Source organism: Tarenaya hassleriana, unplaced genomic scaffold (assembly GCF_000463585.1).
Source record: "Tarenaya hassleriana unplaced genomic scaffold, ASM46358v1 Cleome13, whole genome shotgun sequence".
In the NCBI taxonomy this organism is placed as follows: domain Eukaryota; kingdom Viridiplantae; phylum Streptophyta; class Magnoliopsida; order Brassicales; family Cleomaceae; genus Tarenaya; species Tarenaya hassleriana.
In genome coordinates, this window is record NW_010963495.1 from 2902235 (window position 1) to 2926231 (window position 23997).

Consider the following 23997-nt stretch of genomic DNA (forward strand, 5'->3'; position numbering starts at 1 on the left):
TATTTCATCTAAAATAATTGTATTTTATAAAAATGTTATATAAATATAAGATATAATTATTTATAATCATAATACGCGGGTACCCGCGGATATCCGGTTTTAAAAATTCTATTATCCGGATTTGGATCCGGATTCACGGGTATTGAAAAATAAGGATTTGGATTCGGATTTGAAAATTACGAGTACCCTAAAATCGGGTATCCGTGAGACGAGTATCCGACGGATACCCGATTTTCGGGTATTTGTGCCCAGCCCTACCCGGAGGGATGGATTGGGGAACAATGTACGTGTGATGTATAAAACTGGGTGAACAACAAAATAAAAGACTAGGGCAGCACAAGCTAAAAGATTTTTTCCGAGGCCCATTTTTCCGTTGGCGGTAAAGGCCCATCAATGTGGTCCGTGGGGGCCATTATTGTCTGGGTGGTGTAGGCGCATTATATTTGGGCAGTTGAGGCCCTTTCTGTTTGGGCGGTCAAGGACGATCTCCTCTCACGCGCTAAAGGGAACACGGCATCAATTTCCCCGAGTCCGGAGTTTTCGCCAACTATCGCCGAATTGATGAATTCCATAAGTCTAGTGCGCGTGGGGGAACTTTTCGCTGATCCCCCCTCCCCCGAATTGCTCCCTTCTCCCCTTTCTTTGCTCACACAAATTAACAAAATATGGTGTCGGGTTCAAATAGGAACTTGATTTATTCCAGAAGTGTATAATTTGTGCAAATTTTCATCAAAAAATGTACCACCACCGGCATAAATTCATAATTTTTTTTGTTACGCTATCTACTTTAATTAGTAACATATAAAACAAATAACGGTTTGATAACGAAAATATTTATAAGAATTAGAATTGAAATAAATCCCAAAAACCACTAATTATATAAACAAAATGCAATTTACTTGGACATGGTCTTGTTCAACTAAATTTTGTATTGAAAAAATAAACATAGAAGTGAAATTATTATATATCATATGCTCACAAGACTAGCAATGCATCTTCCCCATTTCTCCATTACAGCAACCAACAAATTTGAACGTGCCATAAGCTATTAACCGTAACAAGCCCCCTAGGCATAGGACCAAACAGTAGTGGGATTCCTGGTTCCGTATCCTCTGCCTCTAGTACCTCTTAAAAGTATATTGGTGATAACATGCTATGTCTTTTAATTTCTTAAAGACGGGGGGCATGGCATCATCCTTTTCGGTGCGATAATATCTCACCACTAGGCAAATTCTGCACCTCTCTGCAATGAACACTGTGTTCACAATGTAAACGGAACCAGTTAGGATTTCAGAGGGTCTGAGTAAGCCAAGTTGCACAACAAGGACAAGCCACTACAGGGAAGAATAAGAAATACGCATAATTTAACTACTGTATAATGTATCTTAAAGCTTGACCTTTCGTTTCCTTTTCCTGCTGATTCCTAGAAAGCCATCCATCACCGGTTGGCTAGGCCATGTCATAAATGTGGCCAGTGTCTTGACCATAAGGACTGCAACTTGATGCATGCCAGAGGATATGGAATAAAACCCTCAAATCTTAGGCAATCTAACTCTTCATAGCGTGAAACTAAAATGCAGAGTACGTGTTTTTACCATTTCAATGCTTAAGCAAGAGGGTTGGGTTGAAGACGACCGGAAGCTATGAATACACATCGTGCATGCCAGCTTGCGGAATTTAATCAGCAGCTTGCAGCCTCTATATCTCTGGAATATATATTTCAGCAACTGGCCCCGTAATTAAGATTCCTTCTCGGCTTTAAGCACTTCCTTGTAGAAATGTCTGTTTTTCATCGCTACCCCTAAAACACGTCATCCTATTGGTACTGATCCTGTTAATATAAACATATCAGATAATGGTTAAGGTTTAACTGAGACCTTTGAGTCTTGGAACAATAAAATGCAGCTACAAATAAAATCCAAATATCATGATAAAATTCATATCACAAAAGCAAGTATCCGATGCTGATATCAACATGTACTATCAAGAAAAGAATAAACGCATGATAACAACTTTGAAAAGTTAACACCATTGAGTAACGAGCAAGATTTTTCAGATTGTGGTTTCCTGGTTAAAACATCACCGGATATATACACTATATAAACAGGAAAATACCAGGGAATAGGACTGCTTCATAGATCTTATTTCACAAAAATTGTAACAAATTCCATGGCATTACACACTTTTGGTTTATAAGGACTAGTCGACTAACTTGATCTGGTTCTGATTTTCATAATTGATTAAGGTTTTCCATCACCAACAGGACAGCCCATGAAACTTTGAACCACCTGTGTCAGCAAGAGGTGAACATTTTCAAACTCTAAACAGATGAATTAAGCATTAACCGACAAATAAAGTGTTCTTCCCTCCAACGCATAAATCAAACAAGTGGATCACTTATGGCGGTTGTTTTTGTAGTCAAATATGCATGTTCCTAACTTCCTATTGTGTTTTATTTGGTGTTACATTTGAGGTTGCTCAATACTTCACCGCCAAGTCACCAAACTACGAGGAGAGGTTCCCATTTCCCGGTTAACTATGTCGACCTTCCACAAAAGAAACACAAAAATTTGACACTCTACAGACAAAGCTTAGCCAGCTAGACAGATAACATACGCTGTTCATGTCCAGGATAGAGTATCCCAGAGGTCGGATCTCTCATAAAGTTTACTGCCACTTTCTGGCCGGATTCTTCTGCAACATAATATATGGATTAAGGTGAACACAAAAAAGCTCCATCTATGGTTTTGAAGATTCAACTAATCCTCAAATTGCTATGGGGTATTTCCCTGCATTTCTTTCAACAAATGTAGAGCAATAGTAAAAATTCTGGCTTTTCGATGAAACTCAAGTACTGACGTCCAAGAATTTGATTATTGTCCTTATATACCAAAGCTACCAGAGAGTTTCACCCAATAGTTGGAACCTAGAACTAACAGACCTTGAGGCTTTGATAAGAGAACAGAGTTCATTTACTTCATAATTCAAATGTAATTGACTAACAAAAATCAAATGAAATGAAATAATCTCTAGAAGGTTTAGTGTTTATCCATGAAAGAGATCTTTTAAGACATTATCATGTAAGCGATTCTTTTTTGATTGATCACTGCCTTCATTTGGAGTCTGAACCTGAGGGCCCCGGCCCCAGGGATCAAACACCTCTACAACTCAGCAGTGACTCAGTAGTATTGAGTCACGAGTAGAACACACAACTAAGAATATGTGACCACAAGTCTAACTAGGAAAGAAGAGTGATCCTAATAGTAATACCATAAGTGGGAAAGCACCTTATGCAAAATGTGGAACGAAAATCACTTAGAAGTCAGAAGTTAAAAGCCCAATCGTGGTGATTACTTTGGTTCTTTTGGATACTGATCTCCACAATTTTGTTCATATTCTTTGTTTGCTCATTATGTTATTCCTATGGAGACAAGGACTTAAAATTCTGTTAACTTTTGCAAGATTTCTATGACAGCTGGCCCTCCCCCCCGCTTCTCTTTATAAAGAGCAAGCTCTCTATGACATCTGAGACCATATCATTCATTCCCTTGACTGGGAGTCTTCCCTTCCATAGAATCCCTTCATACAATCACCCTAATCCCTTCTTTTTATACATCATATTAAGTCCATAATGGCATCGGGCTCAATGTCTTCTCACGGAACCGCAAAACAGAACAAAGCCTTTGAGAGAGTGCTAGCAATCTACGACAAGGACACTCCTGACCGTTGGTACAATGTTGCCACGGCTGTGGGGGGAAAGACACCAGAAGAGGTAAAGTGGTAAAGAGACACTATGAACTACTCATGCGAGATGTTGATAGCATTGAGAAAGGCCATGTGCCCTTCCCAAACTACAACAATACTGGAGGCAGCACCTGTGGGAAGATGACCGAGGAGGAAAAGAAGTACTGGGCTAATAAAAAAACACATGGAGAAAAGAAATTACACCTAAGACAGGTGAAAAAACTAACAACACGTAATCTACTTTGTAATCCAAATAAAGGCTTAGAGATCTTCTCTCAGATTCTTCCATAAATTGATCATATTAGTAATGCCATGACAAAGGAGGCCAAATCCAATGAAGGGGATGTCAGTTTCACCTTTAAGCTTTTAACTTTACAGAGATTCTCTGACTTATGATGCTAAACATGAGTCAGCCTATACATCCGCCATGTGTTTACTTCTCACTGCTCGTGTGGCTTCATTGCAGCTTCCATATTTCATACTTTTCACAAATTTAAAAGCTTCCAAACATTGTGCTAGAAAATCTCCATTGGTCTTATAGAAAGATATCCAGTATATTACCGTATGCCCACATCTTCCATAAGAAACTCCGTGAAATACAAATAAAACCCAGCCTCAGAAAAAAATTAAAATGATGTAATTGTTATCTCACCCTCGAATATTCCAGGCCATCCCTTCGTTGGGGCAAATTTCAACCCAGTCGCTTTACTCGTTCTGCGTATCATAGTATATTCAACAGTAAAGCAGACAGACATGCTAAATCTAACATCGTTTTATCCTGTTTCTCCCTATCTTTTGGCAGGATGAGAAACCTGAAGTTGCAGTAAAACAACAAACCCAGAAAGATTTAAAAAAAAACAAACAAACCCAGAAAGAGTATCAAGAATAATGAGGCAATGTGTTTCTACAACGTCAACGACGAATTATTGTTTATATTCCTATTTCCCATGTTCCCGCAAGCGTAGACGCTACTAACGAGGAAAAATCCCTCGAATCAACCAATCAAGCTGTATTTAGGGTTCTTCGTAACGGAAATTCCAATGCAATAATCAACAAATGTTAACAATGACCGCGGAAAACGAATAATAGATAGGATCTCGGTCACGGACGAGAAAAATCCAAATGAAGCGTAAAAATGACTAACCTCGGAAATCAGCCATTTTGATCGCGACCTTTCGATCCAAATCCAGAGAAAGCTAGGGTTTTTGAAATTTGGAAACCTTACACGTCAAGCACGTGCTTCAGCAGCTCGAGTATTTATACAGTAATTAGAGGAAATTTGCATAAATATTATAAATAAAGATTTTTTTAATTGGTCATATTTATACACTAATTTTATTTACACAAAATCAGTAATTGGTTCTCTCTCTATCTGCTTCTCTCCTCCTCCTCCGGCCTGCTCTCTTTTGAGAAAAAAACCCTAAAATATCATTTCTTAATCAAATGTCCATTAACGCTTCAGAAATTGCTTAGAACACCTACTTTTTCTGAAGTCGAAGGGAACGCTCAAGAGTTCTTCGCGCACCATTCAAGCCGAATATCATCTCTATCAACTCAGCTCCGGTTGGTGTTTTTTTCTCAATGCTTTTACAGAAAAAGTAGATTTTTTTCGTAATTTTTCTGATGGGTGGTTGAGAATTTGCTTTTTTTTTTTGTTTTGATTTGATCTCTTTCCACGTATTGGTTAGGTTGCTTATGTGCCCAGCTTGAAAGTTATGGAATTTGTGTTGCTAAATCGATACCCTTCTCTGTGTTAGTACTTATGTCTCTGTATCGTTCAGTGATGTATTTACATGACGAAGGCTGGAATTCTGAATTTATTTTTTTGGGTTCATGAGATTTCTTTGTCACAATGATGGTTTTGGGATTTGACAAACCCTAATGAGAACTCAGGAAAGGGTTTTAAGGTCTCTTTGTTCATCTTGCCCACAGCCGCCGCTTGAGTCCATGACTGCCATAGATCAGCGTCAAATTCGTCACCACGATGAGAGCGAGGCGAAGCCCAACAAAAGGAAGAAGCTAAACCACAATCCAGAGAAGAATCTGCTCGTGAATCTCAATGCTTGCTCCAAATCCAAGGACCTCAAAGCTGCCATGGCTTTGTATGATGCATCCATGGCTGCTGGCACTGTACACCTCGGACAGCAGCACTTTCAGACCCTTCTTTACCTTTGCTCTGCCTCCACGACTGAGCCGTCACTGAAAACCATAGCCATTGATCGTGGATTCGAGATATTTGAGAGGATGGTCTCGTCCGGGATAACTCCTAATGAGGCCTCCATCACTGCAGTGGTTAGGCTTGCTGCCACCAAGGGCGATGGTGATTATGCTTTCAAGCTTGTGAGGGACATGGTTGCGACGGGCGGTGGATCCACACCGCGTCTAAGGACCTATTCGCCCGTATTGTTTTGTTTCTGTGAGAAATTGGAGGCTGAAAAGGCCTATGAAGTGGAGGAACACATGGATACTGCAGGGGTGATGTTGGAGGAGGCTGAGATCTCTGCTTTGCTGAAGGTAAGCTCTGCCATAGGCCAAGAAAGCAAGGTTTATAGATATTTGCATAAATTAAGGGAATGTGTCGGTTGCGTTAGTGAGGAAACTTTGAAAATCATTGAGGACTGGTTCAGTAGTGATAGAGCTAGTGAGGTTAGTGACAATGGTATGGGTAGTGATGTGGGTTTGCTTAGAGAAGCTGTTTCAAAGAATGGGGGTGGGTGGCACGGGTATGGATGGGTTGGGGAGGGAAAGTGGATAGTGGAGAGAGGAAATGTGAGCCCGATTGGAAAATGTTTGAGCTGTGGAGAGCAATTGGCTTGTGTTGATACAAATGAGGTAGAGACGAATAATTTTGCTGATTCTTTGGCATCTCTGGCTATTGAGAGGAAAGCAAAGATGACTTCCAACGAGACGATAGCAAACTTTACTGAGTTCCAGGTGAGCTATGAAATATGATTTTTAGTTTCCTCTTTACTTGTGTTTGATACTATGTGGAACTTATAAGTCTGTTTCAGAAAAAATTGCACGAAATAAATACTCTGAAGAATAGATCTCTGAAGGGTTTTGACACTGCAAAATACGTGTGTCAAGTTTGATGCACTGTATTTTTCTACCATGCATAATTTTTTCATGTGATTATGTTTATGCCTCGTTTATAGAATCAGAGAGCCTGGAATCTGGTTTTTGATCCCCCACAGTTCTGAATGTGAATTGTCGGTAGTTATGGGTATTGATTGAAAGGGATGATGAAGGAAAGTGAGCTTTTATGGGTTCGGTAATCATTCTTAAACTTAGCTTGAAATGAAAAACCCGCCTGCGTGTTCTCTGTGTTAGGCTCAAGTTATCAAAGTTGAAGGAAAGTGAGCTTTTATGGGTTCGGTAATCATTCTTAAACTTAGCTTGAAATGAAAACCCCGCCTGCGTGTTCTCTGTGTTAGGCTCAAGTTATCAAAGTTTGTTGAAATTGTTACTTAACCATCTCTTTGGCAGGATTGGCTGGAAAGACATGGTGATTATGAAGCTATACTCGATGGAGCAAATATTGGACTCTACCAACAAAATTTTGCAGATGGTGGTTTCAGCCTTCAACAGGTTTGGTCGCATTACATATATACATGTATTGGTTTAGTCAAAGCTTTTCAAGTACTTGTGTGTGATAATGACAATGTACATGTGCAATAGAGCAGCTTGAAGCTGTGGTGATGGAACTCTATCATAAAAGTGGTAACAAATGGCCACTTGTTGTCTTGCACAAGAAACGAGTCCAAGCCCTTCTGGATAATCCTTCACACCGGAAGTTGGTCGAAGAATGGATTACTAATGGCGTCTTGTATGCTACGCCACCCGGTTCCAATGATGATTGGTATGAATACCATCCATAATAATCCGTTAGTTTGGAAAGATGTGTCGGTAAATTCCCTTCTCACATTTTATCCATATGGCTTATATATATACACATATACATACTATGTGGTTCCTCTAGGTACTGGCTGTACGCTGCAGTTAAGCTCAAGTGTCTGCTGGTGACGAACGATGAGATGAGAGATCACATTTTTGAACTATTAGGGAGCAGTTTTTTCCAAAAGTGGAAAGAAAGACATCAGGTACTTGTGTGATATTGACAATGTGCTCTGCGATTTCTGATGTAAGGTTTGTTTGTTGAATCCATCCATTATTGCAGGTTAGGTATACATTTGTGAAAGGGAACCTGAAGTTGGAAATGCCACCTCCATTTTCAGTTGTCATTCAGGTATGGCTCATCGTGTTCATAATTTACCTTTTTGTTTAATCCTAAACACTTCTGACCCCCTTTTCTATAATATAGGAATCTGAGAAAGGGTCATGGCATTTCCCAATGTCGCACACAGACAGCGACGGGTCGTCAAGAACTTGGCTCTGCATTACCAGACCCATTGCTCAATCACCATGAATCAACGGGAACATCAACTCCGTTACCAGAAAAGAAATGTCTGTCTCCCGATTGAAGCCTCTGTTTCAAGTTGTGGTTTTTCATGTTGAAGAAGATTTTGATTGTTGATTTGAAATGGATGAGGAGAGGCACAGAGTTTTCAAAGTGGATGAGTTTGTGTGTTTCTTTTTTCAGCAAGTAATCTCTAATCTTAATCTCTGTCTTAACAGACATTTTCAGCATTGAACCACTAATCGTTGGAGATGATCAAGGAACACCTCAAAGCTAGCGTCATCTGTGAAAATAATGTCCCCTCCCCCTCCAATAGGAGCATCAGTGTTGCATGTCGCAGAAGGGTTCAGTTTTGCAAGAAGAAACCTAGCCTACAACACAAACCATCACTTAGCTTATAAATTATACTCTTTGACAAACTTTTCAGCATTGAACCCACAAAATATAAACATCAATCCAACTATTTTGTCAAGCCATTAGCTGATAGCTGTTTACGTGAAAAAGGGGGGAAAAGCTTTTATGAAGTGAGGATACGTACCTGTGAACCATGCTGATCACATATCACAAGACGTGGTGAAGGGAACCTTTCGCTGATAATTACGTTTGCATAGTCACGAGGAGCTTGCAATAGATGTGCAAATGCCTACATGCATTATGGCACAAAATACATAAAAAAAAATTTATTCAGATTTGATTTGAGAGGAAGAGATTCTCTAATGGTAATATGCAGCAGCAGATAGTAGCATCAAGAACACTACTTGCCTGGTGTTCAGGTTGATTATGGTATCCAGCTTTCCGCCACTGGGCAATTGTCATTCCGTGGAAGATCACAACGGTGAAATATGAATCTAATAGCAGAATTCTGTCGGCTGCAATGGATGACACATCGAGAATAATCGGCTCTGGTTCGGAATGGAATGAGAAGGAAATCAATGAAGGTTGAATCATCACAACTGAATTAGACACGTTCTCTCGATTCAATATCATTCGGAAATAAGCTGTCTCATCTGGGCTGTTGTTAAAGACCTAAAACCATGGAAGGTGAGACCAAAGATTTGCTCAAATAAAATCTCAATTACAGGTAAAATACATTTATGAATAGTACGGACATGTACCTGAACAAACTGAGATCGGCGCAAGTTAAACATAAACTGTGGGAAAATTGAGAACTGAGGAGACAAGGTAAAGGAAGCTGGAGAACCCTTCTGGTAATCTCCAAACCTGGAACACAAACTTATCAAAGATTTATCTATCCACCTCACAGGATCAAACTCAACCTGCGAGAAAAAAAAATGCGGTGAAGTTGGCCAATATCAAAGGCTGCTATTCTGTTAAACTCAAGTAAAAGGTGGTTCATGTTCATGAATTATCTTCTGGACTGTAGTAACTGGTAAATTCAGGTCAATAAAAACGGGTATTTCTTTCACAGAAATTAGGAGAATTTTAACTGTTCAAAAAGTTAATATAGAGATGGTTAAAATGACAATTGTATATAAAGTTAAAGTGAAGCTAAGTGAAATTAAAAGATGATCCTAAGAAAGACATCAGATTCAGATCTTCAAAACAACAGATACCACTAGTTCATGCTAGTTATCAACAGTACCTGAGTTTCCATTTTGAAAGAAACAAGGCGTGCCATGACTACAGCAGCTGCTTCCTGGTCAAAACCCGCAGCCAACTCCTACACCACCCAGAAGTTTAGAGGAATAGTTGGAGACTGTATATAAAGGAGTCAATGCAAAAAGTACAGAACAAAAAGTAGGAAAACAGATTCGTTCATGCCCAAAAAACACTTCATAAGCAGCTCAACAAACACCATGCTCAGAATGTAGAAGAATACAGTCCATAATCTTGGATGTGAAAACAAGGGAAACTCAGTCCAGAGTGAGTAAGTGTCGACAATCACTTTCTTATGGTAGAACTAATTCTAGGAAAATGACCCAGAACTTGCCTGTATGCTTCCAGTTCCTACTACCAATCTTCTCGAAAATGTTGTAACACGGAGTCTTGTTTGACCATTTGAGTGCTGATAGCTGCAGAAACATAACTGATGTTAGTTGAAAAGAACGTCTACCACACCATTCCATTCAAATTTACAACCATTAGTCTAAAAAGGACAACTGCACAGCCCCTACTATGTTAAAAATTGGAAGTAAAGTTGATTGCCTTGCGACAATAAAGCAACATCAGGTTTATCCTTTCTGGCAACTTCGAAAACCAAACATATGGATGTGCTGTTGTCAAGGCCACACATCTTCCATGCACTTGTGCCCCCTTGACCCACTATGGTGTCAGAGCATAATGGTCCTTTCTGAAAAACAATCACCAGAAAGACATTATAATGGTCACACAAAAAGCAAAAAGAGAGAAGAGACATTCAAGGTTTTAGAATATATACCTTCTCAAGAGATGCACAAGGGCCAATCACTCCTTGAATTTTAAGTTCCTTTGAACAGTTAACTTCAAAAATACCACTGCAAGATAAGATAACACAAACCCTCAGCAACAACTCAGGAGAAAAATACAGAACAAGACTGTAAAAGAGGTGGTATCTTTGGCTGATCTGCATTTAAGTAAATACAAATAAAATGTCTATAGAGCCAACAAAATGGCTGTAGCTACAGAATGGACTCTCTTCCTTATAACTCGAAAATTCAGACAGGTCCTTACCATGAGGACAGCCCAAGATCATTATTTTCACCTGACTGAAATACACGCTTCAGAGAATCCCTAAATACAGAGTGGTTGAAACTTTCAGCAAGCACGACAAATCCGCCTGTCCCCTCGACTGCAACTTTAAGCTCCGCAATGCCAACCTAGAGATATACAGAAGTAACACGGTAGTAGAGAAGCAATGCCAACACTAAGACAGGACGTGTACATTCTCCTTCCAGTTACCTGATCCACGGCACAAGCAAAAACATCAAGAACATGACCCTGATGAACAAGCTGTTTGGCAAGCCCTTCATAGAACTCGATGGCCTTGTGATAATGGGGAGCAAAATCCTTATCAATATCCTTGTGAGAACGAATTGGTTCAGAAAGATTCCGCGACACAATCTAGAAAGAATCATACGAAGATTATCATCACATCCAGCTTTCCTACATTGTAAGAGATAAGACAATGCTATAGAGATAAAGGGCTCACAGCTCCAGCTCCTTCAGTAGAAGGACCACCTACAAAGGCCATAATCCTAGCACCGGACCCAGGAAAGCAAGCCCTTAACAGACCAGCAGCAACACTGAGGGCAACACCGGTGCACCTGGAAGGGCGTTCATCAGCTTCAACAGGCCAGGGATCAGTCCTTAGCTCCTCCAGAACCTAAGACAGAAGCAAAGGTCATCAGCTTTCTACAAAAAGAGGAAGCAGCAACACAAAAGAAAAGACTTTTACGTACGGATTGAAGCGTAAACTGGCAATCAGAAGCCGGCAAGAGAAAGCGGGCGATGTCTTCAGAAGAGAGTCCATCGCGGGCACCCGCAATTACACCAGAAGAAGGCTTAGGATTCTTGAGGAAGAAATTCAAGTGATCAAGCAGCTGATCCTTTGTCAACTCCTTGTGACCTTTGAAGACATAGGACTTGGAGCAATGGTGAAATCCGAGCTCGTGGACATGGACATGGGAACCGAACGTGATGAGACCGATGATAGAGGAATCAGGAAGCAGACCGAGAGCCTGAGAGAGAGAGGACTTGAGAAAGTCCAATTCCTCGGAGATAAGGCACGTATCGAGCACGAAGAGAAACACGGGAGGAGAAGGAGACGACGAGGAGGAACCACATAGATACTCGACGGTTGTGGAGTGAGGGAAGAGCTCCGGAGGCAGATTGTTCTCGGAGATGGAGGAATAGTTGAGTGGGAAGGGATTGCGATTAAAGCAGAAGGGGCAGATCCAGACGCAGGCAGAGAAATCGACGACGGAGAATGGGTTGAGGACGGAGCGGCAAGAACGGCATCGGAGAGGAGAGTAAGGGAGAGGAGAAACATGGGAGCGGAGGAGCTTGAGAGGAGTGTAAATGGCGGAAACAGGGATGACACAGTTAGTTTCTTCTTCCTTGGTTCCTGGGATGACGTTCCATGGCATCCTCAATCCGTCCTGGGCTTCGAGCTCTCCGAAATCCGCCATGGAAACTGTTTCACAGTGTCGAGATCGAGATAGACAAAGGTGCTTAAAATTAGAAATTACAATATCAACATTTGACTACAATTTGTGGGCACTTCGTTGATCTGTGAAGTTATTAACTTTTTATAATTAGGTAAAAATAGAATCAGACTCCAAAGGTTTCTACTCTCTAAAAAAACATGAACATTCCTCGAAAGGGAAGAGAGTACATAAAATTACATGGCTGAAGGCTCCATGACCATTCTAACCAAAACAACAGCACATTTGTCTGGTTGTTCATCAAAATTGGTATAATGTGAATTAGCTCAAAGTTAAAAGAGAACAAAAGCTGTTCCTACCAACTCAGGCTTCTTCCTCGGATCAAGAACAGTGGTGTCCTAATGCGCACGTGCGCTTTTACATGGCTCTCTTCCCCTTCTTTCCGGCAGATACTTTCCCTTTCTGCCTCTTGTCGCCGCTGACTTTCTTCCCCTTCTTGCCGGGTTTTCCCGTCCCCCTAGCCCTCGTGTCCTTCTTCATCCTCCTATCGACTCTCACTTGACCCTTCCCAACCTTAACCCCGACTCCCTTCTTCGCCACCACGTATTCCTTCTTAGGCTTCTTAGGCTCGGCTTTCTTGTATAGCTGTTCAATCATCTTCCCCTTTGAACGGTCTGAAATATCCGCTTGGTCCGATATACTGTTTGCCTTCTTACGCACCTTCTCGAGCCTTCTCATGGCTGCTCGCTTCTTCCTTGCCTTGGCCTCGGCCACTTTCTTAGCAGGACGAGCGTTAATCTCTTTGAATTGAGCTCTCATTGCTGCAACCTCCTCTTTGGTAATGGGTTTTATTTGCTGCCTGTGCCGCTTCTCGTCATCCACAAACCACTTGGGTAAACCCTCGTCATCAAACATGTACTTGTTATAGGCATCGTCAAGCATTTGTTCTCTCTGCTTCTTCCTAAGCATTTTCTTGGCATATGCCAATATCTCAGCTTTTGCGTTGATGTCTTCTTCGTCAGACTCGTCAGAGGATGAGTCAGAGCTTGAATCCGTGGCTGGGGTGGGTACTATCTCAAAATCGTCTTCGTTCTTGGTGCTCTTGGGCTGGGTCTGATCAGAGCCCGTGCTTGATTTCAGCTTCGTCTCCTTTGACTTGTCAGCTTTAGACTGATTTTTGTTCGGTTTCTCGATCTGCATTTGGTCTTGGCTGTCGTCTTGTCCCAAGTCTCCTTCCTCCACAGCTTCGGCGAAGATATCCTGGCTGAACCATTTGTTGGCAATCTCCTCCTGTGTTGCTGCTTCCCCATCATCGAGAGGTACCACCAGAGGGTTTGCCTCATCATTGCCCTCGTTCTTATCCGAATCATAATCAGATTGGATCTCTTCATCACCATCACCATCCTCCTGCAAAGCCGAGAGAAATTTCCCCCATTTCAGAAACCTGTGGTGTTTTCCTTCCAAATATGCACGTATCATGAATAGAAGGATACCTCCAGTTTTTCAGCATAGGCTTGCCTAGCCCTCTTCCGTTGCTTAGCACTCCCTTCCTTTTTAGACATATACCGGTCATAGGCCTCATCAAAGATTTCTTCCATTTGTTGACTGTAACTGTAACCAATAAATTATAAGGATAACATGAACAAACACAACTTAAACATTGTTATGGTTTTCTTGAAACAACAATCCGATCTATGGAAAGGGTTTACGGCCTGACCTCTGGCGTTCTTCATCAGAGTCAATATCACTGTCAGAGTCACCTGAAGCTCCATCACCATGTTCTCCGTTATCACTATCATTGCCATTACCATCACCGTCACCATCTTCGTGATTGTCAACTGCCACAAGGTCTTTCTTCCCCTGAAGGAAAAACAAGTGAATCGCTTTTTAGCTTTACAAGTCCATGCAAGGAGGAGGAACATGTCCAAATTAACTTTACAGCTTTACAGAATAATTCAAAAAGGAGAGGAATATTTTCAATACACAGTCAGAAGAAAATCGTTGCGACTGGACAACACCATAAGAAGCTTCTTACAAGACAAGGCAGAATTTACAAGGGATAAAGGAGAGTACCTTGATAGAAGAAAGAGAGAACAATTCATGGTCCGTATAACCATCTTCAAGGACATCTACCTGAGCACCTGTCGCCTTCCGCAACTTATCCTGGCAAATGGAATGAATAATGCAGAGGAAACATTAGGTCTGTAAATTTCTTAAACACCTATATATAATCGGGACATATCAAGTAAACCTCGTGATCAACTGGCTCTATCTATTCTGGTACAAGAGTCAGAGGATTGAGAACATTTTAGGTGCATATACAAACAAACAAATTGCTGCAACAAAACTAAGTGATAAAGCAAACTTCCATAAACAAAAATTGCTGTGCATATTGATTAAATTTAAACATAAATTTACATTCTAAATTTGTCCCTTTTGTGAATAGAAACTTCTTCCATCTCCATATGTCTGTCCTTAAATCAGCCACAAAAAAGCTACTTATATCATCAGTCCACCAACAGAGAAAGAACACATACACTCATTTACCTTTGAATACTCTTCTTGATTCAATCACTAGTTCAACTCCTGCAATCCGGGACAAGGGACTTGATTTTAATATCCATGGAGAGGTCAATGTCATGTACCTTGGCTCGCCGTTTTGCAAGGAGCTTCTTCTCTCGTTTCTTCTTGCGGTCTGTCGCATTTGTCAACTCCTCCAATTCATTGAGAAGTTTATCATCGCCGCCATTCTCATCCTCCTTTCCAGCGTCAGGATCTTTCTTAGAACTTTCCTTCCGTGAAGGAGATAGACTCTTCCGGAGTTGCATTCGCCACCTACACGACAAAGCGAAGATCAATGCCTGTAAAGCAACTCATGGTACTTCAGGACAATGAGTGGATGGTTGATGAAAGACGCAAAAGATCAATGCCAGGGAAACTATTGGCCTATCAGTGTATGTCTTACTTTAGGAGATGTTTGAAGTCATTCTTCCCCAAAACAGGTAGATCATCACAAAGAATTTTAACCTGCCGCAATAAAAGACAATAGGCATTAGAAACAACGAAAGGGTATCGGAATAATAAGCATAATTCAATTACAGAGGGTAAAACCAAAAGAAAAAAAAATTGCACCTCTTCTGTCGTCAAATCATGTTCTTTTATAGGTAAAGAAGCTTGATCATCAAAGGATATAGTGGTAACAGAACCAAGGATCTCAAGAGGACGACAGAGGGAAGATCAATACCCGTAAAATGACTGAGAGTATTTCAGGTGATGTGTGGACGACTGATGGAAGTCAATCGTACTTGAGGTACTTCCAGAAGTACACCAATTACATATAATATTTCAAATTGCTTGGGTGTTCCATCGTCACATATGGCATGAAAGGTTATGTTGTGTATGTGTACCATATCATGATTCATTTGAAACTAAGCTCTACCACGTTCTTGGCAAACCATATAAATAAAAATGAAAATCATATGCTACAAGGTACATGAACAAAACAGCAATGTATGTCTTACTTTAAGAGATACTTGAAGTCATTCTTCCCCAAAACAGGTAGATCGTCACAGAGAATTTTAATCTGTCCCAAGAAAATGTGAGGCATTAAAAACAACCTAAGGGCATTGACTTAGAAGGGATTTTCCGTCTATTACTGAGGATAAAATCCAAGAAAGAACAAAAATCGTACCTCTTCTGTTGTCAAGTCATGGTCTTTAATAGGTAAAGAAGCTTGATCATCAAAGGATATAGTAGTGACAGAACCAAGAATCTCTAAAGGATTTTCAGACCAGATGAAATCAGCCGCTGATGCAACTTTCCTCACAATTGACTCTCCCTCTTCGTACCTGTATATAGAAAAATACATCTAGGAGAAGATCATAAAACAACAAAGATAACTAGCAGATGAGGCTTACCCATCACGGTGTCTTTTCTGTTTATTCACTCTAAGCACATCCACAACCTATAAATACGAGAACAAGTTATAACACAATGGCACATTAAACAACAAGAAAGAGGGATAAATCCCCCAACAATTCCCACAAATATTATAGGTGATATTAGTAGTTACCTTTCTTGGTTCTACTGCACCCTGGAAGAGATGCCTGACATCAAGAAGACGAGGGTCAATCTTGGCAGGAGCTTTATACTTCAGACCCAGAAGATATGTTTCTGCAGAAGCTGAACGACTAGCTGGTGGTTTAAACACTTCAACTTTCTCAAACAGCTGCACATCAAATTCCACGAAGCTTAAGAATCAAAACCAATAATACCTAAACGGAAAGGAGAGGCAAAACTAAACAATACCTGCTTAAGACAGAAGAGCACAGAGTTATAGTCCCGTGATCTGAAAACCTAGAGCACAACAAATAAAGGAACGATCAGAACATTATACCGAAGCACGTCACAACATGGTTAGAACCCAAGAACTCCAAAATAAGTTCCAAGATCACTGAAAGGACCAGAGAGCAAACATCATTCTCATACATGAAACTCGTCCAAGTTGAAAGCAATAACCTTTGGTTTGCATAAATAACTCAATAAAACCATCCGTATTAGCTAATTACCACATTACAACCATAACTTCAAGAGAATCTGATAAAAATGGAGCATAAATTTCAACCTGAAAACCCCAAAACACAATACATTAGAGAGAGAAAATCCTACCTTGGTAACAAAAGTCCCTTTCGGAGACAAGAACTCGGTAGCCAACTTCACGGAATCAATAACCAAAGCGTTTTGGCTCATGGCTTCCTGATCCCACGCACCACCGACATTGGGCGACCCATCGTGCAGAACCAAATCGAAAGCCCTAACACCATTCCTCTCCATCACCTGCTTGATCTTAGACCTGCACTCGGGCTTCGTGATATCCTGCTCGATCGCCACAGCCCCACGAATCGGAGCAACCGGAACGAGATCGATCCCGAGGACGAGACTGCCAACGGGGACACGCTGAACGGCGACCTGCATCCAACCACCGGGAGCGGCGCAGAGATCGAGCACGCCATGGGCGGAGCGGAGGAAAGAGAACTTGGTATCGAGCTGAGCAAGCTTCCATGAAGCACGAGATCGGTAACCTTGCTCCTTAGCGAGGCGATAATACTTATCAAGACGATGCTTTCCCTTGACCTTACCCATGTCGGGGCTTCTAGGGTTTTGGCTGCCGTCCTGAGAGAGCCAAACAGAAGAAACGCAGGTCCAGGGTTTTTGCGACACGGACGGTAAGGTTATATACCCTCTGCCTCATACAGAAGCTTCTTGTTGATGTCTAAGATATACTACGTGTTTGGACGGTGGAATCGCAATCGCAATGACGGACAATCACGGTGATTACGGACGTTTACGATGCGTTTGCTGACGATTCTAGGCGATTGGTATTGACTGGTAGAAAAACTATTGTTGGTAGCGATTGCGAGTGATTGCGATTTAAAACGACTGTTGACAGCGATTGTGATTGCGATTTAGTTTAAATTACAAGAAAAAAACATCATTTTATTATATACAATACTAACAATTTTTAAAATATTTTTAATTAATTTTTTACTATTATTTAATATCAAATCATTATTAAATTTATAAGTTAATTAATTATAAATTTTAAAATATAATTTTATTATCAATTTAATTTATTTTGAAAGATAATTTTAATATTAAAAATATTTATTGGTAAAACCAAACAATATCAAACATAATATATACCAAACAAAATTATTAATATATTTTTTTAATTTATGTATGTATATATATATTAAGTATATAAATATATATATATATGTGTATATATATATGTATATATGTATATGTGTATATATGTATATATGTATATGTGTATAAATATGTGTATGTATGTGTATATATATATGTATGTGTGTGTATGTATGTATATATATATGTGTATATGTATATATATATGTATGTATATGTTCAGGGGTGGATCCACTTGAAGATGAATGGGGGCACTGCCCTCCAATAATTTTTTTTAAAAATTATTTATAAAATTTATTAAAGATTTTGAAAAAATACAGTTAATACTCCCATTATAATTTGGTTGTGGACCCCATTGTTGTTAATTTTGAATGTATTTTAAAAAGTTATCTAACAAATCAAATAAAAAAAATCTCTATCTCCTATATTTTTTCCTTTTTCTCTTCTTATTTTCCATTTTTTAATTTTAAATTTTTATTTAATTAGCCATATATTTTTATGAATTTTTTTGTATTATATATATTTTTTATTTTTGTCCCTATTATAAAATTCTTCTAGATCCACCACTGTATATGTTTATATATGTACATGGATATATATATATGTGTATATATATATATGTATATATGTGTACATGTATATAGATGTATGTATGTATATATGATTGTTTGTGTATATATATATATGTATGTTTGTATGTATATATATGTATGTGTATATATATAAATGTATGTATATGTATATATATATTATATGTATGTATTTATATATTTCATATATATACGTAAGTTCTTTATATATATAATATGATATGTATGTATATATATTAATTAATATTAGAGTATTTTGGTCATTTAATCAAAACATTACAAAACGTTATCGTAACGTAATCTTTTAACTGCAATTAGAATATTAATGTTTTGTTGCGATTACTAGCGATTACGATTCCGACAATCATTTTTTCAATCACCCTTAATCGCCAAAAATTGCAATCACTGCGATTGCAGGCGATTACGTTAGCACCAATCACATCCATACAATATCACGTGATTATCAATTTGCGATTGGATTTTTAGTTTAAGCGGTACGCTAAAAGTGAATGTTTAACAATTGAATAAATATAAAACCCCATAATCGTTATGGAATTTGATAACAAGAGGACATCATAAATTCTGAAAAAGAAATTATATTTACAAGGAGAAGCCAGCGGATTCATGAGTGAGAGCTAAACACCACAATTTCTCCTGCAATAGAAACGAATTGCATTAATACTAGGCCCAATCCATCACCGTAGACTATAAATCCGTCGAAAATGAGCAAACGGATCCATTTCTTTTTGTTTTCCGGGAAGAACACTACGGTCTGATCGATCAATCGGCACGGGAGCCGCTGCCGCTGGGCGAAGATCTCCGGCCACCGTATTTCTGCCACAAAGATTTCATTTCAGACAGCACTCGGGAAGCACATAACACCAAAAAACACAGTTAAAGTAGGCAAGATTCTCAACTCCAGTTCATTAGTTTCCAGAACTCGTGTACCAAAAATTGTTGGGATATGCAGTTGAATATCTGATGTACATTTTGTGCATAGCAATATGTATACCGATTTGAGCCTGTTTCACCTACTGAACCCGTCACCTTTTTCAATTTTATTACTCGGAGCATAACCTTGTTTCATATATTGAACGGTAAGATTGATTTACTGTTGCCCTGACTTTTATCTTAGTTTAAATAGATGCAATGCAAAATTACTAATGAGGTGATAGATAGATATCATAAACCTAGAAGCGCGAAATTTAACAAACACTGGTGAGATTCTTTCACTTATTCTCCATAAGGTTGCCCATAAAAACTATCAGTTAAACCAAAACGCAGTATTGGAACTCTAAAAGACTATCAGGACGTACCTGTTTTCCAATGCTGAAAGGAATGTACTTGTACTTGATCATGTGTGAGATTTGGCGTCTCATTGTCAGCACGAAGAGAACGATCCAATAACACAGAAGAATAGGCCAGAACACGGGAACATCGAACACAGAGAAGAACGTCATCAGAAAAGCTATGCAGAAAGCCTTTGTCATGGAGTACCTGATGAAACCAGAACAGAAGCCAACAAATAGAAACTTGTACTTCAGTTTCAAAAACTGTTAAGTGACTTTGTGTTACTCGTTCCTTTTTTTAAAAGATGATGCTTTGCATTTCAACGACTATGTATTGATCTAAGCATCTCTTTCAGTTTCAATTCAATGCTCGAGAAGAATCAAGAATGTCCATAACAAAGTCCATAACAAAACGGAACTAGGTCCTTTGGCCTGATGTGAAAAGCAAAACTATAATTTAGTGATGCTGTTACATCAGGCATGTAATTGTCCAAGGTCGGTTAACTGAAGGGTTGCATAGCAATCAAGTCTATTATGATCAGCAAAGTTTACAAAACAAAATGGCAGGGGCATTAAAATTTCAAAAAAATAGCACTTTTGTGATGGATCATGAAGGCCTCAGCATAAACAGAAGTCACGAAGAACATGCCGTGCATGCAATATTGACATCACTGGAATATGCAGTAAAAAAATACTGGCACATATGAAATGATCACCAGAATTTTAGATTCGCAACTGATGACATGGCAAATATGGAAAAACCCTAAGGAATATCGCTTGTATGTTGTGTATTCACCATCATAAAACATGAGCATAATAAGCAGTTAACCAGAGTTTGAAAAAGAGACTGCACATTACCAGAATTTAAACTCTGGGAGTCGGCGAATAAATGGTTTGAACTCATCTGAACCTCTAGTAGGCAGCATAGGTCCATCCGAGACCGAGACCTCAGGATCCACCAGAGGTGATAAAAACCCGATGAGCAGATTCAGAATGTAGATCCCAAGGCCATAGGTGGTGATGTAGAACCCCTGAAGGTAGTAAACCCTCAGAAAGTAGATAAGAGCAATGACTACAGTTCCAATCCACCTATAAACAGCATGAGGCGTGGTCTTGTCCAGATAATACTGGTAACGCCGCCACGCTTCATGTGCATGTTGTTGCACAGGAGTTGCCATTGAAGCACTATCACCACCACTTCCTTCCATTTGGCGCGATATTTAAAACCTAAAGGCTAAAGATGAATAGAACAGTCAGGTCAAATTAACTTTTAAAAAATCATTTCTGATCATTCTTTAGTTTCTAAGTTCCCATCTTTTCTCTATAGAATGTAACAATATCCAGACACTTTTCACTGAAAGAAAACGTTGCCCATCATGATTCTTCTCAAAACGCAGAACTGTCAAACTAAAATTCTATTATAAAGGACGAAGGTTCTCCAAGAAATCTAGCTTCAATATGTACCCCTGCCTGACTTATCCAAGCAACTGCTTGAAACATACACCTGCTGCTCACAAAACGATGAACAGCCTATATTTTTTCCCCAAACAAAAACTCACCAATAGCCGCTCCCTGAAAACTTGGCAATTTGACCCAATTGTTTCCTTATCAAAAAGACCTTCCTCAGAAACTAGCTTCAAGTTACGCTCTCAAGTTTATCCCAACAAAACCATATCAACTATTAACTATCCCAAGAAATAAACAGGGACAACATTCTTGGCGGGAGTATACAGCTAGCAAATGTTCTTATCTCCAGTACGCAGAACATGTGCCACAGAAAATAAGGAACACTACCTAGAAATCGCAGCTTCAGTTTCTGCAACTGCTTGACACAAGAAATCGAGAGAACGCCATAAATTAATGGCAGATGAAGTCCCTTAGCTAAACGATCTCACACAGAAATTGAAACCGGCAGAAAATAGATCATAAATCTCTCTACCTCTCTTCTTCGGATTGTCTGACAAACCAAGCACAATCAAACAAATCACAAAAGGGAAAACGCCCAACATGGAATCTAGAATCACAACCCGAAGAACCAAACGGTATCTAATAAGGGACCAAAAATCAAGGATTGCGAACCCTAACTTACAAACCAGCGATGAATCAATGAGGTATACAGAACAAACTCAGATCAATTAACAGAAACTTCATAAACGGAGACCAAAAATCGAAGGAAACAAGGATTCGAACAATCAGTGGACGGTGAACAACAGTAGCTGACCTGAAAAGACCTTCTTCCAACTACAAACGCAGCGAAAATCTAGCAGATCTGAAGAAGCAACACACGGAGGGGAATCGATAATTTACTTCATTTTTGTAAAACTGCTCGTTCCTTTTTTTTCCTTATGCGACTCGCCCGTTCATTTATTTATTAAAGCCGACCACCAAAGAAAATTATTGTCTCAATCCAACCCCAAACTTTTTGTTCGGTCAATTTAATACCTCCTGTACGTTGTAATTCTCATATCTTATTTGTATTTATTGTCAAATCCGCACATTCTATTGCATTCAATAACCGGTTTAAACCGAAAAATTGATAACATATGTGATTTAACTTAGGTCATCATACAAAGAGCATCACAGATTGAACATTACAAAATGTCCATAAACTCGCCGGCGCCGGAGCTCCGGTCGTCCCCCTCCGGTTTATTACTTTACCAGCTACCCTTCTTTACTTCTAACACTTATTATAAGCTGAGAGCTCACTTCTAATTTACATCCATTATCAGAAGATCGCAGCTTTTTTCCTCTTCGTCTCCAGCAAAATTCCTGAAACTTCCTGCTTTAGATTGTGGTCGGCTTGGCTTATCTGTTTCGTTCTGAGTACTTTCACAATAGCTTTGGAGATCGTTTAGTTCCGACATCCATGGCGAAGATATTACCTCTGAAGCCGGTTTTATATGACAGTGCCATCTTCAATGGTGGCCTTTTCAACTATCACAGTGATCCCGGACCGAATGTAGAACCCTTCATCAGGCCTATCCGCCTCTTGAACATCCTGAAAACACAGATCCGATTAAGTAAATATCGTAATAAAGTTTTGATCTTTGTTTCGTTCGAATGGAACCCACACGATAGAAGAAAAACTGGAACAGTAAGAATGTCACAAAGGTTCGTTCCATCTTTGATGAACTCAGACGAAATGTAAAAGAAAAGGATAAGGGGGTATAAAGATGAAGAGTTGGGCTTACATCTTTGTTTACTATCATCACGTCTTTTCCTATCTTAGCGTTCTTGTCAATGATGCATTTCCTGCAAGGCAACATCCATGAAGATTCATCAGAGCCCCAGCGGTTGGAATAACAAAACTAAAAGATCGAGACTATTCATTGGTACGTCTAAGTTACCTGATTTTCGTGTTTCTTCCAATGCCTATTGGAACATTTCCTTCAGCCAGCAGAGAAGCAATTTCAGATTCAGTTTGGTAATAATCCGCACCCAACATCACAGTATCCTGTGAGAAACAGATTATAAAACATCGTAATGATCATCCTTTTGATACTTCAAACCCAGGAAAAAAAACCACAAGAAAAGAATGAGAATACCTGAAGATCAACACCATAATCCAGACGTGACCGTTCACCCACAATGGAGCGTTGAACGCTGCATTCTCTCAGGAAACATCCGTGTGAAATTATCGAATCGACAATCTGTGGATTTCAGTAGGGGTATATCCATTAGCTACATATTCAGAAAAAGTTTTGGACTTTTGACGTATAGATGATGCCCTTTCGCATACCCGACACATCTCGATCTTGGATGGCGGTAGAAATCGAGGAGAAGTGTAGAAAGGTGTATCCGGGTCATAAAACTCAAACTTTGGATGCTGCAGAACGAGAAAGAGATTCAAAATGGATCCTCGAGACGAGAGGAAAGATTAGAGATTTAATCAGGTTTCAGACAGAAAATTGGTTTTCTTTTGGGTTTATGACCTCCTCAGCAAGGGCTAAGTTAGCCTCGTAGAATGTCTTTATAGTTCCGATGTCTTCCCAGTAATCTCGGAAGAAATATGCCTGCGAAGATTATATATAATCATTCAGTTGCGTGAGTTCTTCATGATAACAGCATTAAGATATAGGGACTTAAAAAAAATCATGTCTTTTTAAAAATCTTACCTGCACATTGTGATCTCTTATGGCAGCCGG

At 39.5% G+C, this 23997-nt stretch overlaps 5 protein-coding genes and 1 long non-coding RNA gene across 11 annotated transcripts in view; 1 reads left to right on the top strand and 5 right to left on the bottom strand.

The window, feature by feature from the left end:
- Positions 1–855: 855 nt before the first annotated feature.
- On the bottom strand, positions 856–4987 carry LOC104807738. 2 transcript variants are annotated; one of them, XR_770846.1, is made up of 4 exons: positions 4889–4987; positions 1596–1831; positions 1398–1492; positions 856–1255 (listed from the first exon to the last, which is right to left on the bottom strand). It is a non-coding gene; the product is annotated as an uncharacterized LOC104807738 (long non-coding RNA). The 2 variants fall into 2 exon arrangements; XR_770847.1 differs by having other exon boundaries at positions 1398–1498.
- Positions 4988–5100: 113 nt separating this feature from the next.
- LOC104807737 (proteinaceous RNase P 2-like) lies at positions 5101–8343 on the top strand. Its single transcript, XM_010533131.2, has 7 exons — positions 5101–5307; positions 5677–6678; positions 7231–7332; positions 7428–7603; positions 7724–7844; positions 7922–7990; positions 8066–8343. Exons 2-7 carry the CDS (start codon positions 5692–5694, stop codon positions 8168–8170), a joined length of 1560 nt encoding a protein of 519 aa, XP_010531433.1. The 5' UTR covers positions 5101–5307; positions 5677–5691; the 3' UTR covers positions 8171–8343.
- On the bottom strand, positions 8316–12378 carry LOC104807736 (protein transport protein SEC23). Its single transcript, XM_010533130.1, has 12 exons — positions 11560–12378; positions 11310–11483; positions 11060–11221; positions 10832–10977; positions 10560–10635; positions 10297–10472; positions 10113–10194; positions 9765–9842; positions 9277–9438; positions 8924–9187; positions 8700–8804; positions 8316–8532 (listed from the first exon to the last, which is right to left on the bottom strand). Exons 1-12 carry the CDS (start codon positions 12286–12288, stop codon positions 8386–8388), a joined length of 2301 nt encoding a protein of 766 aa, XP_010531432.1. The 5' UTR covers positions 12289–12378; the 3' UTR covers positions 8316–8385.
- Positions 12379–12442: 64 nt separating this feature from the next.
- Positions 12443–17496, bottom strand: LOC104807735 (putative rRNA methyltransferase). Of its 2 annotated transcripts, none has more exons than XM_010533129.2 (11): positions 16933–17496; positions 16573–16620; positions 16337–16492; positions 16182–16228; positions 15956–16112; positions 15230–15291; positions 14910–15099; positions 14338–14427; positions 13982–14124; positions 13758–13875; positions 12443–13671 (listed from the first exon to the last, which is right to left on the bottom strand). In XM_010533129.2, the coding sequence occupies exons 1-11, from the start codon at positions 17404–17406 to the stop codon at positions 12682–12684; spliced, it is 2475 nt and encodes an 824-aa protein (XP_010531431.1). In that variant the 5' UTR covers positions 17407–17496; the 3' UTR covers positions 12443–12681. The 2 variants fall into 2 exon arrangements, with proteins under 2 accessions (XP_010531431.1, XP_010531430.1); XM_010533128.1 differs by lacking the exon at positions 15230–15291 and adding an exon at positions 15786–15847 and having other exon boundaries at positions 16933–17495.
- A 1567-nt stretch (positions 17497–19063) lies between these two features.
- Positions 19064–22187, bottom strand: LOC104807740 (protein RER1A). 3 transcript variants are annotated; one of them, XM_010533134.1, is made up of 5 exons: positions 22074–22187; positions 20711–21086; positions 19880–20060; positions 19333–19397; positions 19064–19217 (listed from the first exon to the last, which is right to left on the bottom strand). In XM_010533134.1, exons 2-4 carry the CDS (start codon positions 21058–21060, stop codon positions 19344–19346), a joined length of 585 nt encoding a protein of 194 aa, XP_010531436.1. In that variant the 5' UTR covers positions 21061–21086; positions 22074–22187; the 3' UTR covers positions 19064–19217; positions 19333–19343. The 3 variants fall into 3 exon arrangements, with proteins under 3 accessions (XP_010531436.1, XP_010531435.1, XP_010531434.1); XM_010533133.1 differs by having other exon boundaries at positions 19064–19397; positions 20711–21079; XM_010533132.1 differs by having other exon boundaries at positions 19064–19397.
- Positions 22188–22359: 172 nt separating this feature from the next.
- Positions 22360–23997, bottom strand: part of LOC104807741 (glucose-1-phosphate adenylyltransferase large subunit 3, chloroplastic) — a 5515-nt gene continuing 3877 nt past the window's right edge. For both annotated transcript variants that reach the window (XM_010533135.2, XM_010533137.2), the window contains exons 10-16: positions 23968–23994; positions 23785–23865; positions 23592–23678; positions 23398–23502; positions 23200–23306; positions 23044–23104; positions 22360–22850 (exon numbers count right to left, since the gene is read on the bottom strand). In XM_010533135.2, the coding sequence (XP_010531437.1) occupies positions 22749–22850; positions 23044–23104; positions 23200–23306; positions 23398–23502; positions 23592–23678; positions 23785–23865; positions 23968–23994 (570 nt within the window). In that variant the 3' untranslated portion in view covers positions 22360–22748. The remainder of the gene's footprint in view (positions 22851–23043; positions 23105–23199; positions 23307–23397; positions 23503–23591; positions 23679–23784; positions 23866–23967; positions 23995–23997) is intronic.